Source organism: Coccinella septempunctata, chromosome 8 (assembly GCF_907165205.1).
Source record: "Coccinella septempunctata chromosome 8, icCocSept1.1, whole genome shotgun sequence".
Taxonomy (NCBI): domain Eukaryota; kingdom Metazoa; phylum Arthropoda; class Insecta; order Coleoptera; family Coccinellidae; genus Coccinella; species Coccinella septempunctata.
In genome coordinates, this window is record NC_058196.1 from 33,002,857 (window position 1) to 33,022,308 (window position 19,452).

Genomic DNA, 19,452 nt, shown 5'->3' on the forward strand with positions numbered 1-19,452 from the left:
TTGGCAGGAGTTTCCCTCTTTCGGAAGGAAAAAAGTCTTTTCTTTTTATCTCAGAATCTGGTTGTGAGAAAATCAGTGAATTTTGTAAACTGCAGTTTTATGCTATGGGAAATCTCATAGGGCTATCTATTTTGACGAAAGATCCCCTCAAAACATTTTTTCCGGGCTGTAATGTCTTCGGAACCATTAAAGGTTAACTTTGAACATTTTTGAACCGTAGAAAGTCCAGTCGACTGAAAAATACTCTTATCTTGCAATTTTTTTATGAGATGCAAGATTTTTGAGAAAAATCTAGAGAAAAATCTGAAAATTGTGAATGTCAGCCCCATAGGAATCTCGAGATTGAGTCACATTTTTAGATTTTTCTGGAAAATCTTACGTTTCATGAAAAAATTGCAAGGCAAGAGTATTTTTCAATCGAAGGGATTTTCTAACAGTTCAGTAATTTTCAAAGTTGATGTTCAATGGTTCCAAAGACATTACGGCACAGAAAAAAGTGTCTTAGGGTGCCAAAATAGGTAACACTACGAGATTTTGCATATCATAAAACTCCTGTATAAAAAATTTAGACCAAAATCAAAGATAGGAGTCTTCTAATTTTCCCTCGAAAACCATACTAAATTTTGTTGAATTTTTTGGGACACCCTGTATCAGAGTCCCAATAAGGTGACCATTTAATATTTTTCTCGCCGGAGTGTAATGAGTGGGGTAAAAAAAGGACAACAAAAAATAATAGAGAATTTCTTATTCAAATCTATGATCTTACATAATATACATAGTACAAAAATCATACTGTACCCACGAAAGGTACAGAAAACATACAATCATTACTGTACAAAAATACTATGCTACTGTACAATGAATCACTGTAGAAGCAAATAAATTATGTCCTCACAATCATTGAAACAATATACATATATGACATGTTCGTCGAGAACAAAAAACCGTTTTATATCTATTTTACAATAATTTTCAAATCATTCTTTTTCGTAAAGGGGTAGGGGGGGCAGGGAAAAGAATTTAATCGTGATAGTCGTTGTGGAAAAAATGGTCGAGATCATTCAGAATATTTCGCCCTTTTTTTTTTAATTTGAGGGTTGGTTCTCGTGGACGTTGAAATTGGAACCTTTGCCAAAACGTATCAAGATACCCATGACATTTTTTTCAATTCTACTTGACCCTGTCAAGGAGAAATTTAAGGAATTTTGACCAGTGATTGTTGATTGGCCTTGGTCGTTTTAACAAAGGTCCATTTCAATCCAAGTCCATGGATTTGAGAAATGAACAGAACAAAGTCGTAAAACAACAAAGACAGACCGTAAGGAGAACTGTTAGAACAATGTCGGGCCATCGCGGACGCCACAAAGTCGATACAAGTGTACGCGGTAGTCTAAATTACAACACTAGCGACTTGATCAAGTCACAGGTCTCTACAAACAGGAAGATTAACCGTGCATTTCAGCGTTTCATCCAACTAATAAGTCACAATGTACACAATATGTACATATTACAACTGACTACATGAAAATTTAAAGACCTCTGTCAACCCACGTATAATATAGACAATTTTAGTATCACACAAGAAGTAAATTTACAAGAAATCGTTTTTGTTTTAAGCACAGTCGAAAATTTGGCAGTCCACAAGTTCGAAGCGGAATACCTCTTACGTAGAGAGAAATTCGTTAAATTCGACTGGGTCGAGGAAAATTCAACACTGATTAGTGGCATCTTGTTAGCAAGGCTCTGAACGAAAGAAGATTAGGGGTTTAGGTCGACAGGGTGATTCAACGATGTTGCTCGAAAATTCAAGATATCTCGATGAATTCAAAGTGAAAAAGCAAATTTAGTTAGTCGATGAATTAGGTATTAGATCATGAAACTTTTTCACATACTGCAGATTGAAATATTGCATCAGATCGTTTCCTTCACTCTAACCGCCAAAAATTGCTTTAGAAGTGATCGAACATCGCTTAAAGTACATTTTGAAAGAAATCTTACAACTTTGGTTTCGGTAGAATTCCAGAAGAAAATACCAAGGTGGCAACAGCTCCAAGATTCATTTTTCTATGGTTCTAACCTGAATTTCCGGTGTCGAAGCAAGGTTTGGAGTTTTAGTCGCAATTTAGAACCAATTTTTTGGATAAACTTACAATTCGTTACTCGAGAGACCCCATCTTGATCTTCCTGCAACATCAACGAATCACCTCGCCTACCTAAAGTTCGAAAACATTTCCAACAATCTCCCCTCAATAAACGCCACATCTTTCGAATAAAAATTTATTAACATCCTCTCAAAACTTGCAAAATATAATAACGTTAAACGTTTTCAAAGAAAAAAAAAATAAACTTAACATCGAGAACTACGTCATAACTAAAAAAAGAAAAGAAAAAAACGTTCCTCGGAAACATCCTCATCAGTCTCAGATAAACGAAAAATTCTCTACCAACAAATACTGCCTTTCGAAAAATGTAGAACAGGGCCAATTTATATCACAAAATTAGACGTCGGTTCCGGCCTCGTCCACCGAAACCTCTTTCTTTTGGGCTTCGATACTGCTCACACCGTTCGATTCGGAACTCTCGGACTCGATCTTGACCACGTGCTGATTCAGTATCGAATTCAGGGTGGACAACGAATCTTTGACGGCGTGATAGATGATGTTCTTGATCTGCAACTTATCCTCGTGGTTGGAATGGGTGTCCGACAGATCCCTGAACTCCTGGGTCAGATGGAAACAATGGGACACGTTCTCCGGGGAGACGAAGTCCTCCGCCACTTTTATACAGTTATGGAGGTTCCGGACCTGATGCGGTGCCCCGGCCGGTATGAAGACCGCGTCCCCCAGACACTGAACGATCGCGTAACCCTCCACGCCGTATTCTTTGTACAAACGCTCGCGCAGCGGCCCGTCGAGGTAGCAGCTCTGATCGTGTATCGGATCGTGGTTGGGCTCCAACCTACCGCCCTTCTCCATCACGACCTTGTTCAGCAGATCGCGAATCTTATCAGCGTCCTTCGCGTTGTAGATGTGCCAGAGCGCGCCGGGCAGCTCACCCTTGTCCCTCACCCGTCTACGGGTCAGTATGTCGCAGCCGGCCTCGTCGATGGCCCTGAAGGCCTCCTTGATGTGCTCGTCGCTGTCGCCGTCCTTGGGAATGCCCACGTAGACCATCACGTTGACGGCGTCCGAGATGTCCAGGTGGAGGTTCGTCGTGCCCTTGGACGGGTGCAGCGCGGAACCGTAGGCGTTGTACATCTTCGGACCGAGGTCGGGGCGCACGAAGCAGTCGGGCAGCCTGCTGGCCAGGTTCAGACGGCCGTTCCGGTGGGTGTACTCGCCGAGCGGCAGCACCTCCATCAGGTCCTGGAACCTGGTGGGCAGCATCTCGGCGAAGTCCTCGCCGGGCGGCCAGTCCTTCAGCTTGAGGAGCATCGGGTTGCCCCGGTCGTCCTTGAGGCGTTTCTCGAAGTGGTCGAAACCCTCCCAGAACTTCTTCATCGGTTGGTTGGGCACCAGGTTGCCGGTCATGCAGTTGATGAGGTCGTTCTTGTCCTCGCCGAAGTCGCGGGCGAAGGAGTCGGGGTTCCATAGGTCCTTGTTCAGGAGCCTGTCTACGTCGGAGACTATCACAGGTTGGCCTCGTTTCCACTGATCCTGAAACGATGATAAATGACGTTAACAACCTAAGACATGAAATAGACACTTGGAGGTGGTAGTTCATATGAACCTACGTCCTGAAATGCACCTCTGAAGTGAAATCCTGAATTGTATACAGGGTGGGCAAAGTTCTTTGTCTACTGAGGGGATCTCAAGAACTATTCGCGAATCCAATTACCGTTGAGGGCGCTGCGAAATGAAAACAAACTTTGACGTTTGTCAGTACTCTTTTCGAGATTTGTACGGCCTAACAGAGTTTTTCTAGTAAATCAAGATATTTATCGGAAATATCGGAAGTGAATTGATTGATTTAGTTTCGTAAAGAAAGATCAACATTCTTTGGAAATACCTACTTCATTTGAAAGGGATGAATTGTGGAATAAAATCGAGCGATGATATTGGTGATCCACTGTACCTAGACACAAAATCCTATTATTTCACAGATTCTTTCTTGAATTAAACCTAGCTAACAATGTTGAGGTAGCATATACTGAGTTTGTGAAGTTTCTATTTAAAGTATTTCAATTCCATGTTATGATACAGAGGTATTCCTCATACTGAAATCTCAAGAGACATAAATATGATTCGGCTCATGGAACAAGTTCTACAGATGAGAAAAAGCATTCATTTGGAAGTATGAAAATTATAAAATTGTATTTCTAAATCGTCAATGGAATTTAGCAGAAAACTCTCGCAAAGAAAAATCGTTTAACCTAACTTCTGCCAGTTGAAAGCACTGGTATAAATACCTTTTCCAATATTTTTTTGGAATCAATATTTCTATTCCGAAACCCAGACAATAACCCCAATATAACTTCACAAATAATAATTATAATACTTTGTTGGACAACGTGAGATAAGAAAAAACATGAGGAACAAAACTTGTTTTGACTTTGCAGTACTGACAAAGTAGTTTCGTAATTCAGTCGGCAGAGGGCGTCTACATTTTTGGATTCGCCAATAGCAGCTAGAAGGAAACGAATGAAACATTCTCGATCTCTTTTTTCATGACTAATCTAAATCTGAAAACAGAATGGGCCTATCATTTTTAGATTTCGAGTTAAATAAACGAAAATTGAGATTTTGACGATTCCGAAAAGTTCTCATAACTCTTTTGACTTTGAAGTTACAGATCTGAAACTTGAACCTCCTTAGGCACTTTCATAACGTAGAATCTACTGACAAAAGATTTTTTCCAATTCAAAAATAACAAATTCAATAAAAGTTTGCAGTTAGAAAAAATTCAAGTTCACCTAAGGATTAGAAATGAGAAATTATCTCGAGCTCATCGGTGGATTCTACGTAAAAAAGTTCCTGTAGAAGGTTCAAGTTTCAGATTTGTAACTTCAAAGACAAAAAAGTTATGAGAACTTAACGAAATTGTCAAACCCAAAAACGAAGTATCGTAGGAGGCTGCGGTTTTCACCATTCTTTGTTTCTCCGAAAATGAGCTAGGAAATGTGTCATGCGTTTTCTTCTAGCTGGTATAGTTTTCGAGATCCTCTCACCCTATACATCCCATTTTGACAGAATAACCTCGAAAAAGTTCTTGGTATGCATTTCAGGATGTTTGTTTATACTAGTAGGCCAGGAAATCAACTTTTTTGGGCCGATTTGCCTTTGAAAAAAGTAATCCAATGAATTCCCTAAATACTGAGGCCAGAATTTCTAGTTCTATGGTCGATTCGGTACTACCATAGACATATAGACATGGACTGTGCCTTCCCTTCCTATCTATGCATGAAATACGGTCAAAAAAAGTGACAGAGAGAAACGCACGTCGGGAATGCAATTGTCTCTTTCTAGAATTTTGATTGGTCTACACTCACCTCTATGTGATCAAAAAAGAGACAGGTAAATTCCCGACGATCATTTCTCTCTTTCTATAAAAAAAGCCAATTTCATGCTGACATTGCTCAGTCCATGTCTCTATGTCTATGGGTACTACCCATCCCTATTTGTGATCGGTTCTAACCTTACTTTCGTCGAACATCGTAAGAAACGTCAGGAAGGTGTGTTGATCCTGGATTTGTTGACATTTTTTTTGCCTTTACCGATCTTCCTCCCTAGCCTTTTACACTTAAGGAATAGTATACAGGGTATTTCAAAATGTGAGGTTTTTTTGACAGTAGTTTGAAGTCATCAAAATGAGTAATTTCACCGAAAATTCCTTGTGTAAAATATTCAAGATGACGGAATTTCGACGAATTTTCGAGTAAAAGGCGACTCTGGCATCGAAGAAATTGAACTGATATTGTTAACAATGGTTCAGTACACTCGAGACTATCTTATTAACTGCATCGAGTCACTTTTTGGCCAGTTTTACCATCTGTTAAGAAAAAGCCTGACACCTTCGAAGACACCCTGTATACCGACGATGAAGGTTTTTTCTGAATTATATCAGCGTTGAATCCGGACACCCTTCAAGTTAATTGAATAAAATCTCACCTGGAAAATCTTGTAGTTCTCCTTATGCGTGGGATCGATCAGTCTTAACAGTTTGCCGTCGCACAGCCAACTGTGCGGCACGTTCGGGTACAGTATCTTGCTCTCGGTCATCGTCATTATCCTGATGGGCAGCGAGACCCTCCCCTTCACCTGCCAGTTGTACCTGCGCCTGCGCACGAAATGCTTCAGTTCGCACTTGTCCTCCTCCTCGGCGACCTCGTCCTCCTTCGGCGAGCTCTCCTCGATCACGCTCGTCAACACCTCGTCCAGATTGTCCAGTTTCAGGCTGGTCCTCTTGGCGGTCTTGGCGGCTTGGGCGACTGTCGGCGATCCGGCCCTGCTGCCGTTCTGCTTGTGCGACGGCCTGATCAGCAGTTCCCGAAGGGTAGAAAAATTGTTGTCGTCGTCCTCGCTGCTCGCGTCTTCGTTCTTCTCCTTAACGCCCTCTTCCGGTTTTTCCTTCTTGACCGTCTTCTCCGGCGGCTCGTCCTTCTTGAGCATATCGCTGAACCACGAGAGCGGGGAGGGGTTGTTGTCCTCTTCACCCTCCTCGTTCTCCTCCGTCTTGACTGCCGGTTTGACGTCTTCGGTCGACGTTTTCGACGAACCGTTCATGTTCTCGCTCATGATGTTCTTGATTATGTCCTTGGATTTCAGGTTGTTCGATTTGACCTCTTTGCTCATCGGACAGTCGCAGTACTGCTCGATGTTCCACAGTTCGCGTACCTCGTGCACCATCTTGCCCAGCCTCAACAGGCAGTTGTCGGCGATTATCTGCGTGAGCATGAGCTTCTCCTGCTCGTGCGCCTGACGGTTCGTGCACAGCAGCCAGGAGTACTCGTCCCTGTCCTTGCCCGTCTCTCCCCAGATCTTCAGCGTTCCATTCTTTCGACCCTGGAATAATCGACGGTTCCGTCAGTACCGAAAATGTTTCGATATAAAAAAAATCATACCTTGTAGCAGTCCAGGCAAACGACGAATCCGCATTTGCCGCACGCCCAATGGAAGTTGAAAAGCGTAGTCTCGCACACGTCACACATCTCTCTCACGCCTTGCACCACCCTCTTCCACGCCACCGTCTTGTCTGAAACGAAAACAACCCCGTTAATAAAAAAAAAACCATCGAAGACTCAAAGTAACACTCACCATCGGACAAGTGTTCGTTAACGGCGTTCTTCTCTTGTACTAATAGATCACAGAAATGGTCCCCAACCTGCTTCAGTAAGAACTTGGACGTTTCCAAATCCAAATCGCTGGGGGGATTCTCCGGATTCGGGAGCCACAATTTAATGTCGTCCTGCAAAAAAATCACAATTATTTCCTGATTTTCTTTTCGTTCTACCAACGAGACCCACCTCCAGAGAATTCTTGTGCGGGTCCGAGAAGCCGGCTATCGCCAACTGCCCGTTCTTCGTGTACCTCAACCTCCTGAACGCGTAAAAGCGACAGAAGATGTTGGGCATGTTCTTCGACCTTTGGTTAGGGGTCCACCGGCACTCCCTGCACTTGGCCAGCTTGGGGGCCACCTCGAAACAGGGACCGTCCTGCAGGAAGCTCTCGCCGGTCTTCTTCAGCTGCGTAACCGGCGGTTTTCGAAAGGGATCGCGCTGCGGCAGGACGTCCTCCTTGGCCTTCTTAGAGCGCGGCTCGTCGCTGCTCTTACCGCCCTTCGATATCTTTGGTCGTCGACCGCGCTTCCTGGGCTCCTGAAAGCGAAGTTACAAGATCAGATTTCGAAAAATCCGAAAAATAGCACTGTATATACTGAAAAGGTCAGCATAAGGGAAGAAGAATGTCTTCTGTGGGCGAAGAAACCGCTGGCTCTATGAACGGCTGATCTAACCTAACTCTCTGACTCTGAACCATAGACATATGTCTATGCTTTGAACACCAACTGATCCTTGGAACATAGATACATTATTTATGTTCCAAGGACTGCTTAGTGTGAGTGTTTTAAACATGGGAGAATCTAGAGATATTGGAGACCTTTCAAAAGTTCTTGTGTTTGAATTAACCCATAAATCTAACAGTTTTTGTTTGTTTTATGAGTAAACTATCGAAAAACCGCCGCAAATTTTACAAGTAATCATCGAAATATTGAATTTTGAAAAATTATTCAACATGTAATTTCGATCCACTTTATGAAGTTTTACATCCAAGGGAACTTTCTTTGAACTGATGAAAAGGTTTTAAATCTTCATATGAAGCCTTTTCATTGGTTGATTGGTCGTTTTGCACCCCGATGTAAGCCCAATTTGATATAAAATAATGATTGCTATGCACCTTTCTATACTCCATTCAAGAATTATTGACATCGAAGCAGGCCTTGAAAGTCAAGAGGCAATTTAATATGGTCTAGGTTGTTTAACCTAGAAAAATATTTGAACAGAAAAAATACTCAATTTGTTCGATTTAACCGAGAATAAAAATAACTGTACAAAATTCAGAATTATTTTGGTCAGTGCATAGACTTATGGATCATTACTCTATGGGCCAGTGAGATTCTCAATACCAACCTGAATTCCCCCAACTCAAAATCTTTCCGAATGAGCTATCACCAACATATTTTAGATTTTAATACCTTCCGAAGGATAAAAATAATGACAGATCAACATTGGATAAGTTTTTTCTTCATTTTTCAATTGACATTATTCGAGAAAGAGCCAATTCAATCAACAAAATTATGAGAGTGAGTCAGTTACCTTACTATTATTCCCCTTTTTCACAGAAATAGTAGTACTGGCCCCGGAATCGGAGTCTTTTTCACTAGCAGTGTCTTTGTCACTATCGCTACCACTCTCGCTGGCAACCGTTGGTGTACTAGCTTTCCTCTTCTTCTCTTCGACTGGTTTCTTATGGGCACCTCCACCTTTTTTTCTCTTCACTTTTGGCGGTTTCCTCTTCGGCGGGGATTTTCTGCCTAGAAAAACGGGTAGGGTTTTGGTAACGATCGAGGTTTGCTTATTTCTGGACTCACCTCTCTCTTGGTCGGAACTAGAAGAATCGTCACCTTTCGTTAAATCACTAGGGTGTCCGTTCAAGGTACCCTCTTTCATCACACCTTTCCTATTGTTACTTTTATTTGTTAAATGCTTAGGTTTACTTATACTATTAACAGCCATCGAACCTATCGCGTGTAAAGTATTCACTGGGGGGTCTTTGTTATTGTTCGAAGTACTTATATTAATAGGTAGGGTCACACAACTTCCAGATCCAACGATTCCGGTCGTGTCTTCCATATCTTCACCGGTGTGCCTTTGTAGCCACGCTTTTTTTAGGTGACGAACTGGATAACTGCCAGAGCTTTTGGTCGGGCCAGGACTGTTGGATTTTTCAGAGTCTATACTATTTGGTGTTATTGCAGTCTGGAAAAAAAATTATTTCAATGATGTGGTTTAACAGAACGAAAATTCTCATTTAGAGAAAACCAATAATTGCTTATCTTCAAAATATCAGATCCAAAACCCTCGCCAGAAGTCCATTTCAGAAGAATAAACAACTTATTGACGCTACAACCGAAGTCATTCAAATGACCTTCATTTTATCCATTAGGAATATGAAAATCGCTTCGTCACAGTCGTAACATGAACTATTCCTTTCAGATAATAATACTCGAATGACTAATGAATACTGTACAATCGGAAAAAATGCATTCAATTGAATTCCTAAGCCAGATGTTGAAAACATTCGCTAGACCAGCTTTTTGCGATCGTTAGATAGTGGACGTGAATGGTTACATTGTTGAATTAATTTGCATTCGAAACTCGCACAATAGTTGGGATTATAAACGTTTAAATCTTACCTCGAAAATTGTTTGAAATCATTTAAATATCAGATGAAAACAATGGTCTATTACATAACCTCTTCGATTCATTTTTTTCGCGTAGACCATAGATGATTAATTCTATTTTGATGTTGTGCGGTTCGCATCATAGATTTTCGGATTTCTTGCATAGAGGCAAGGAGAATCTATGTTATTTTGTGATCTCACACTATGGTTTGGAATATGTGGGAGACATAGATTATTTCAATTCTGTCGATATTCAAAATCCAGAACTTTTATCTCCCATTTAAAAGCATTCATTACGGCGAAGTCCTTGTGTTAAGAACGAATCCAAACATAAAGGAAATCTGTTTTGGCCCACGTTTCTAATAATATTTATACGTTTAATTTTTATAGAGCTCACCAGAACCGATTTGAAAACGTGCCAAGTGCAGTTCACTCTTTAGACGTCATTATTCACTTCTGAAACTGAAACGTTGAACGAAATTTAATTTCCTGCGGGGCCATTTGCAACAACGGATAAAAAATGACATTGAAGAGGTTCCAATTTCTGTAAAGCTGAAGCGACAACTTTTCGTTCGAAATATTCACGTCCGCATGACTTTCTATTAATCGGTGAAGATTCCGGCAGGACCGTACTTAGGGAGATATGGACTACAATTGTGGAAATTTAATTCTGTGATCATGTGTCATGTGTGTCATAGAAAAATGTTGAGGGATCATGACAGTTGAAGGATTTCGCGGTTTTGTCATTGAAGCTGTCAAACTACACTTTGCTTACCTTCATAGATGCAGTAGGCGACTCCTTCCCCGTGGCCGTTGCGCAGTAACTCGCGGCCGGCTGCGCGGCGGCGGCGGCGGAGGTGGCGGCGGCGACCACGGGCGAAACTTCATTGTTCGTAGTCTGCTGCGCGCTCTGCAGACCGGAATCGGCACTACCGGGCCTCGCACTCACTTCCACGGGGGTAACACTCAGGTCGGGCAGGTTCTCCGTCAACGCCACCGGGTTCGGCGGCGTTGCGACGTTCCTCGGGGACGGCGCCGTCGTCTCGAACGCGTTCGCGACCGTCGTTATGGCCGTCGCCTCGCTCGCGATCAGCGGCGTGGGTTCGTCGACGCGCGCGAGCAACGGCTGACCGCCGACCATGGAGTACAACACCTGGGGCGACGACACGGGGGGCGGTTCCAGCTTTCTCTTCTTGGCGTCCACGGAGGGCGAGTCCGACCTGTCCATGTGGACGGGGGTGCCTTTCCTCTTGGGCGAGGGGACGTTGTTGTCGTGATGATGCTGCTGCTGCTTGCTGCTGGACGACATGCCCAGGTCCAGGGGCTGCATCTGCATCGAGGGACTACCCGGCATCCCGGACGGCAGGGTGACGTTGGGCATGTACTGGGGGTGGGTCCTGGGTATGCCGGACGGAGCGGCAGACGCCGTCGGAGGGGAGGTTCCGTGGATGGAGGGTTTGGGGGGTAGGCCGCTTGGTATCGTCGTACCGGGGTATATCCTGGAATTGGGGAAAAGAATTGTTGAAATACCTCATGAAACGTTTGTTGTGAAATTCAAGGTCAAAATTCGGCTCCCCAGGTGCTTTCACACCAGCAGAAAGCTGAATCACAGTAGAGTGAGAACTTCGTTTGGCTAATGGCATTCGCAGCGTTATGAAGAATGACATACCGTGATCCTAACCTAACTTGTGCTACAAAAGGGGAAGGAAAAATGGACTCACCTATCGTACGGAACCGTCCTGTGGGCCGGTGGCGGACAGTTGAGCTGCGTGGACACCTGCGGCGGCGGCGGATGGTACTGGGACGCCTGCTGGAACGGCGACGGCGATATGGACAGCGGCATGGGCGGTTTGCTGCTCATAATCTGCAGGGCGGCAGCCCCCTGCTCGCCGCCCCTAGGATTGGGAGGCAGCCCGCTCAATATGCCCGCCGTGGGCTTGCCGTAGATGTGATGGGGCGCCGGGCTGCTGACCTTGGGCTTGGAATTTGACACGTTGGTCGTGTGGTGACTGTAACCGGCCGTCGTAGCCAAGAACTGATAGTTGGCCTTACCCGGCGTCGGGTAGATTATGGTCTGGGCTTCGGGGGTGCTCCTGTACCGCATCTCGGGCGAGGAGTGTTGGGGGGCGTGCGGGGATTGACGGTGGTGGTGCGGACTGGAGATCTGACGATGATGGGTCGTTTTCGCGGCCATCGTCTGCGCCTCCATGTGGTGCGGGCTGGTGTGGGCCAGGTGGTGGTGGGGGGACTGCGTCGGGCTCCTGTACTCGTACATGTTACCCTTGGACGTCTGCGGCGGCAACGGCATGTAGTGACTCATGAGTTTCGGGCTCGGGGAATGGGCTATCGACACCCTGGGCTCCATGTGGTGGGGGTTCTTCCCGTCGTGCTTCACTATCACCGAGTTCTTCATCTCGCTGATCAGGGGCGGCGGGTTGGGCAGGTTGTCCCGGTCGATAGGCGACGCCGACTTGGCCAGGAGTCCGACGTTGCCGGACGTCTTGTGGAGGTCCTTGCCCTTGGCGTCGTGCGAGAAACCGAACGCGCTCTGGGGGTGGTAGGGGGAGTAGCTGAACATGGTCAGGTCGTTCTTCTGGCCGACGGCGTGCTGCATGTTGGTCATCTTGTCCTGTTGCTGCTTCATGGCGGGCGCGCGGCTGCTGTGCGCGGGCGGCGGGTAGTCCACCTTGCCGGTCATGGAGGGTACGCGTTGCTGGACCTGAAACATAGTTTCCAGCTGAACAGCGGAAGTTTGGTCACGTTAATAATGGTGTCAAGCGGTGGGAGAATTCGATTATACAGGGTGTATTTGAAGGTGGGGCTTTTTTTTCGACAGAAGGACGAAATAAAGCGTTTTAACAGAAGTTACCTAAACGAGACTTTCAAAATGACGAAGTAGAAGAAGAATTGTTCAAAAGTTGGCCTCCCAAAAAGATAGGCTCACTCAAAAATTTGTCAAGATCAAACGGTTGCATTGTGGTGGCTGAAATATCGAAATTTAGTACTACAAGAGTTGCTCTTTCAGAATATGTATAACTTTCGGATCTACGATGATGAGATTGACTCGCAAGTTTACCTTTGAAAATTTTTGGAAAAAATGGGTTCAGTTAAGCCTTCTGCAGTCCAGTTCGGCGATTATAACTGCCTCATCTTGAATATTTTATAGGGGTAATTTTCGTGGAAAAGACTCATTTTGATTCCTTCCTCCTTCTCTCGAAAAAAAGCCTCACCTTGGAAAACGCCCTGTATTCAATGTTATGTTTCCGTATTCAACTTGTTAAAATAAGGTAAAAACGCTACTACTCCTACTACTCCTGACGAAAATGATGTATTTTTTTATTAAATGTCTTTGAAACGTTACATTTTGGAATAACCATTTCAACCGTTTCCCAAAAAAAAATTATTTTAAGTACTTAAAAATGAAAAATAAAAATGGGTATTTGAAATAAAGTGTTTCGTTTCTATTGCACAAGTTGGCAACATCGACTGAAATATGCGTTGATAATAAAGGACAACAAATACACTATCTTGATGAGATAGACAATGATGGCTGCCTATAAAGTCTGCAACGAACGAGGAAGATCGTAAAATTTTATGGGATTTTTATGGCCGGTTGCTGTTGACGCTCGCCAGTGAGTACGCACCTTATGATGGCTGTGAATCCACAGCTGTTATTTTATAAAAAAGACATTGTTCTTTTCATTATCTACTAGACGCTGTTGTCAAATGGTAAACTAGGAACGAAGCGATTTAAATTTTAAAACCTCATATTTGAAGGATGATTTCGAATAGTTTCCGCGGTGCATTTGAAAAATTCATGAATGAAACTCATGATTATTCAGTTTAAACTTGCATGGCCCTTAAAAACGCCCACCATCAAGGTGAATCAATCAGAGACGGTAAAAACCGAGACACTTACGTTCGCATAGAACCGGTTGTCCTTGTTCGGATCCTGCCTAGATGACAGATGCTGCCTCTGATCCCTCATCTCTTGTTCTGCCCTTTTCTTATCCTCTTCCGCGCTGCTGCTCCTCTGGGGTTGGCTGGGACGGCCCGTTATCGGGTTCCACTGTTCCCTCTGTAAATTCCGACGGAATGTTAGGTTAAGGTGGCGACGGCACACACACACTAGAGGTCAATAGGGGTTAATGGTAAAGGGGGAGACCGGTTATTACTCGATCACTCGGAAAGGTGGTATAGGTAGATTGATGACGGTTTGGTGAAGTAGAAATGGAATAAATTCCACGAGACTAGGGCGAACAATGTGAATTGTAGGTCGATGATCTCTGAGCGTCTATTCTCGTGGATATATTATGCCAACAATAAAAGATGCCCTACAAGATGTTGTTATCGACCGATGTTATAAAACGTCTTTTTGGACATCTGGTAATAACCTTGAATTATAAGCTAATCTTTTCGATGACTCATACGTCTAAATCGACTCGTTGATAAAAAAACGGAGCCAGGGAACTCTTCCCCGACCCGAGAGCGAAGGAACAATGATGGGAAGTTGCGCAAACTTGTGTGACTCAGCCGCGGGGAATGTTTTTGTTGCCTCGAAGCGGTCAAGGCGGCCATGAATGGCTATTTTAATGATGGCTCCCGATCTCTCGCCGATTTCGCAGTGTGGCCGTGTCGAAAACGAGTCTGGGTTAATCTCTCCGATTTCAGCCCGCGGCCGGTACTTTCTCCGCGCGTTTCTGCGCTTATTTCGTAACCGTCGACAATGAACCTTCGCGAAATGACGAAACGTCGAAGGAAGAGCACTGTTTTCGCCTCAAATCGCACGATACGAAAATTTTTGAAATTCCGGGGGTTGTAGCTCCGTCATCTTGAATATTTTCATACTTTTATAGGTGACTTCACACTGTCAAGAGAAGCCTCACATTTTTAAACAGCTTGTGTAGATATCGAAGAGGCTATAAAATGATCGGCCGTCGAGATTTTTTCGAGAAGCTATTGTACAGGGTGGGCAAAATCCGTTGTCTACTGAGGGGATCTCGAGAACTGTAGCAGCTAGAAGAAAACGGATGGCACATTTCCTAGCTCATTTTCGAAGAAACAAAGAATGGTGAAAAGCGCAGCCTCCTACGATACTTCGTTTTTGAGTTTGACAATTTCGTTAAGTTCTCATAACTTGTTTGTCTGAGAAGTTACAAATCTGAAAGTTGAACCTTCTACAGGCACTTTTTTACGTAGAATCCACTGATGAGCTCAAAATAATTTTTCATTTCTAATCATTAAGTGAAATTTCGTTTTTTTTAAATGCAAACTTTCAATTTTGAATTGGAAAAAAACTCTTAGTCAGAAGATTCTTCGTATAAAAGTGCCTAAGAAGGCTCAAGTTTCAGATCTGTAACTTCAAAAACAAAAAAGTTATGAGAACTTTTCGGAATCGTCAAAATCCCGATTTTCGTTTATTTAACTCGAAATCTAAAAATGATAGGCCGATTCTGTTTTCAGATTTGAATTAGCCATGAAAAAGAGCTCGAGAATGTATCATCCGTTTTCTTCTAGGAGCTATGGTTTCCTCCTAAAACCATAAACATCAAAACGCACACCTTTTCTTCGACCATTTATTTTTGTTTGACTCGAAAACGTCTCAGGTAATACCTTCGGCTGATCCACAAAAGATCTTCAAGGTACAATCTCTTTATATTTTGCGGTTACCTCTTCTTTTGTGCCTTTGAAGTGTCGTACTTGCACTTTGGAATTTCGTGAAAGGGTACTTACGCTGTTAAATCGATACCGAGACTTTCTTGTACCCTTTTCGAGTGCCGTTCATTGTTCGAGGTGCTAATTATTTTGTTTGTAGGATAATTGATGAATACAGTTGTTTACACGTAGTTATTGCAATTGCTCACATTCTTCGGAAGCCTTTTGTTGACAATGAGTCAAGCAAGCTATCAAAAATTGATTCTTCTGTGGTTAAATATGAATAACAGGTTGTTTCTTGCGGGAATACTGTTCTCTATACCTTTTTCAACTTCAATTTGAGGCAATTAAGGGCAGTTTCATAATCAAACTTGGAGTTCCATCAATTTTAAAGCTTCCTTTAACCCTACTAAAAATGACACTAAAGCTTTGAGCTCAGAGGGACTTCAATTTTATTATGAAACTGGACGTTAACACAATTATTATTATAATTGATAATAACTTCGATTTCATTATCCTCATTATTCTTTCGCACTCTACGAACATAATTCAAGGTAAACGTCCAGAGTTTTCCTCAACAAGAGCCTATTTCTCTCTTGTATAGAACTTTATACATGTTTGAGATAAAAGACTGCAGAAATTGGAAATTTTAGAAAGTTTTTCTTGTTTTGTCTCTCAATTTCAAATTGCCTCGCGGATAAAAAACGCGGGTAGAATGCCAGGGTAGAAAGCGCGGGTAGAAAAATTGAAACTTTGGGAAAAATATGCATTTTCGAACACAAGAGAAAATTCGAAAGCCTATTTCTCTCTCGTATGGACTTATAATCCATCGGAATAGAAGACATCATTATTTCAACGAGACAAAATTACTCTGGCTTCATCCAAGGCCGTCCCCGGTATGTTTACATGATTCATCCGCTCCTGGCATAACACTATATTGATAAAACATTCCAAGCGATTACGTTACCATAGTTCCTTCTGAAGCGTTAAATTATGCTGACCGAAAGCATAAAGAATTGAAGGAAGTCGGCAAAATTCATGCGAAATCAACACTAAGCACTTTTAGCATGTTGAAGAGTCGACATTTTTTTCCAACGGATACTCACTTTTTGCTGGGCCGCCTGTCTCAGTGATTTTTCGAAGTGATTGTGTAAAGCCTGTTCTTGTCTCTCTTTCTCTTCTCGTTCCCTCTCCATCTTCTCCTGTTTCTCCCTTTCAGCCCTTTCTTTTTCTCTCTCCTTCAGTTTTTCTATCTCTCTTGTTTCTATCTGTCGTTCTCTGCGGGGAAAAGAAATCTGGTCAATTCAACATTCACAAGAATATTACAAGAATTTTATAGATAGGAACATGACCTTGTTCAGTAAGAAAAAATATTACAAAACAGTGAGCCTTACTTTTTTCTCACTCTGTTTAGCTTTTTATAATTTCTTCATTCTTTGTTTCGACAAATTTTTTGAAGAGGCAAGGCTAATGCGCGAAAAATAACAGTCTTGAATTTGTTATCGATCTATTTTGAGTCTCCCACTCGTTTTTTTTTCAATAATTTAGTCCACAATTCTTGGAAATTTCAGTCGCGTAAGTTTCTATACACCCTAGAATGTTTGTATTGGTAATATATCGTGAAATGATTTACCTGCATTTGAGAATTTCGAAGTTGAAGCTCAAAATACTATCCAAAAAGTTAGTCATCTGTTTTATTCCCGAAAAATTCAAAGTTATATCGCACTTAAACACGAGAGGTAAAATTGAGGAATTCCACAATAAACTAAGCAGAAAGAAAACTTCGTGAATCTTCTGGAACAGACGGGTCGTTCGCCCTACTACAATTCTACAGACGTGATAGGAAAGAATTGTGACTTGTTTGAACGGGAGATAATGTCGGTCGACCTTGTCCACATTTCTTCCCAAACTAACCCAGGTAGTCGGACAACTTTTGATCGAGTTGCCATCTGCCACAGGGGTTTCTTATCTGAAGGTATACGTCGAGATTGTTGGTTACGTTGGATTGATTTGATAGCGACAGGTGGAAGATGATAGAAATATACATACCACTTGCGTAATCTATACAAGGTGAGATCATAAAGGTACCTTAGATATATCAAGAGTTATTTGTGCATTTTTAATTCACACTACGACTAAAGCGTTTAACTGATTTAACGAATTCTCCATTACAAGTTAATCAACAAATAATGCTGGCACATCAGTATTAAAACATCATTAATAAATAGACATTAAGCGGAGTATGTTATTTACCCACAAAATCGCTGAACTAGATTATTTACCTCAATCAGTGAATACCCACGAAATTATATGGAAAAAGACAATATTACATGACGTTTACCAATAATATCAAATATTATTATCGTATTTCGAAGATAGAGCAAATTTTTTTATTCTCACAAGAGAAACTTTTTTAGAATCTCGAATAATTTATTACTCATCACAGAAATATGGGTATTTTCCGTTGTTTTGTGAGGAAACTGAACATGCAACATTCACATTTCACTTTCAAGTGGCTTATCATCATTTTCTTGGAAATTGTCATTGTCAGTGCAAAGTCTACTGTATTTGATTAATAAAATTTTGATGTTCTTCGGAGGCTCACTACTTTTTCGTTTTAAATCGCGAAAATGAAAATAGTATTTCAGTTTTTTACTACTATAACTTGTATAAGAACATTATGGGCGAGTACTTGTAATATCCCGGCGGTTAAACAATGAATACAGTAACGATTCACAAAATAACTTCGAAGATAAACGTCGATAACATAATTTTATCTGAGAATTAGCATCGGAAGTATTGTTATTCACTGAATTTTGTTCACCGACAAGAAGGAGACCTTTCATAACATAATATTATTGAATTCCAGATAAATTAATGCTGAATTCCAGAATGATTAACTATATTCGTATTCTATTGTTATTTTATCGCATCTGAGAGTCATTTTCCCACTCATTATTATCGATGATTGATAAGTAATTCATTCGAAAGTATAGGAAGATTTTCAACGTTTTTGTAATGAAAACAAGTGGAAATAGGAGCAGATATAGCAACAAAAAATATTTTCATTGTTTCGAATCTCGTGAAGAGTAGGGTTTTGTTCCAACTGAAACAAATTTCTCACACAGGTACCTCATTTTCGGATTATTTCTCGGAATACTAAGTTATTAGTCATCCAACGGAGAATAGAACAGGTAGACGAAACAAAAAGGGAACAAATTCTTCGTATATCGTTCTTTATTTACACATGTGGCAGCTGTTACGTTGTTTTTTGTCGCATTTTATGAGTAATATACCAGATGACACAAATAGGCCTGTAGGCTGGTCTTGTCTCCAGAGTTTGCGCGAGTATTTTGATGATTTGTTGCATGAAAGTGATACGATAACATTGATTCAGTTGGTTATTTTCGTTTTCTACATTTTCCACCTGTTTTTTGACCATCTTTCAGCTTCTAACTACAAATTTTACATCGAGTTACCTGTTTCTGGCCTGGTAAAGAAAGATTGTTCAATGCAACGTCCCAAATGATAATTAAATCGAACTATTTTTGAAATAAAGCACTTCGGATCGTCTGACTTGGACAAGAATGTCATTTTGCCTGTGGGGCATACCATACCCCATGGTTTAGTTCGTGTTTTGGTGATTTCTGGTAGTTTTTATAAATGATTATTCAACTCACAGCGATAGGTGGAAGCACGGTACTTTTATTTACAACATGGACCAGTAAAATTGAAAGTTTTGTGTTCATAATGTCATGGATAGATTGTGTGCCCCCCGGCGGAAAGCCCTATTGAGGTTATGACAATCTGTGATGGAGCACAGAGGATGTCAAGTTAGGTTAACGACTGTCAAATGTCAAGTGTCATTCAAAATCTCGTTTTAATGTCATTCGGCGTGTT

The 19,452-nt window shown here is 42.0% G+C and overlaps 1 protein-coding gene across 4 annotated transcripts in view; it reads right to left on the minus strand.

Annotated features, from left to right (window-relative positions):
- Positions 1-728: 728 nt before the first annotated feature.
- LOC123318836 (lysine-specific demethylase 3B) overlaps positions 729-19,452 on the minus strand; it is a 54,636-nt gene continuing 35,912 nt past the window's right edge. For 3 of the 4 annotated variants that reach the window (XM_044905588.1, XM_044905590.1, XM_044905589.1), the window contains exons 3-13: positions 16,659-16,830; positions 13,817-13,975; positions 11,619-12,634; positions 10,673-11,396; positions 9,085-9,472; positions 8,810-9,027; positions 7,463-7,813; positions 7,254-7,404; positions 7,061-7,191; positions 6,108-7,001; positions 729-3,656 (exon numbers count right to left, since the gene is read on the minus strand). In XM_044905588.1, coding sequence (XP_044761523.1) covers positions 2,499-3,656; positions 6,108-7,001; positions 7,061-7,191; positions 7,254-7,404; positions 7,463-7,813; positions 8,810-9,027; positions 9,085-9,472; positions 10,673-11,396; positions 11,619-12,634; positions 13,817-13,975; positions 16,659-16,830 — 5,362 coding nt within the window. In that variant the 3' untranslated portion in view covers positions 729-2,498. The remainder of the gene's footprint in view (positions 3,657-6,107; positions 7,002-7,060; positions 7,192-7,253; positions 7,405-7,462; positions 7,814-8,809; positions 9,028-9,084; positions 9,473-10,672; positions 11,397-11,618; positions 12,635-13,816; positions 13,976-16,658; positions 16,831-19,452) is intronic. The other variant, XM_044905591.1, reaches the window with a different exon arrangement.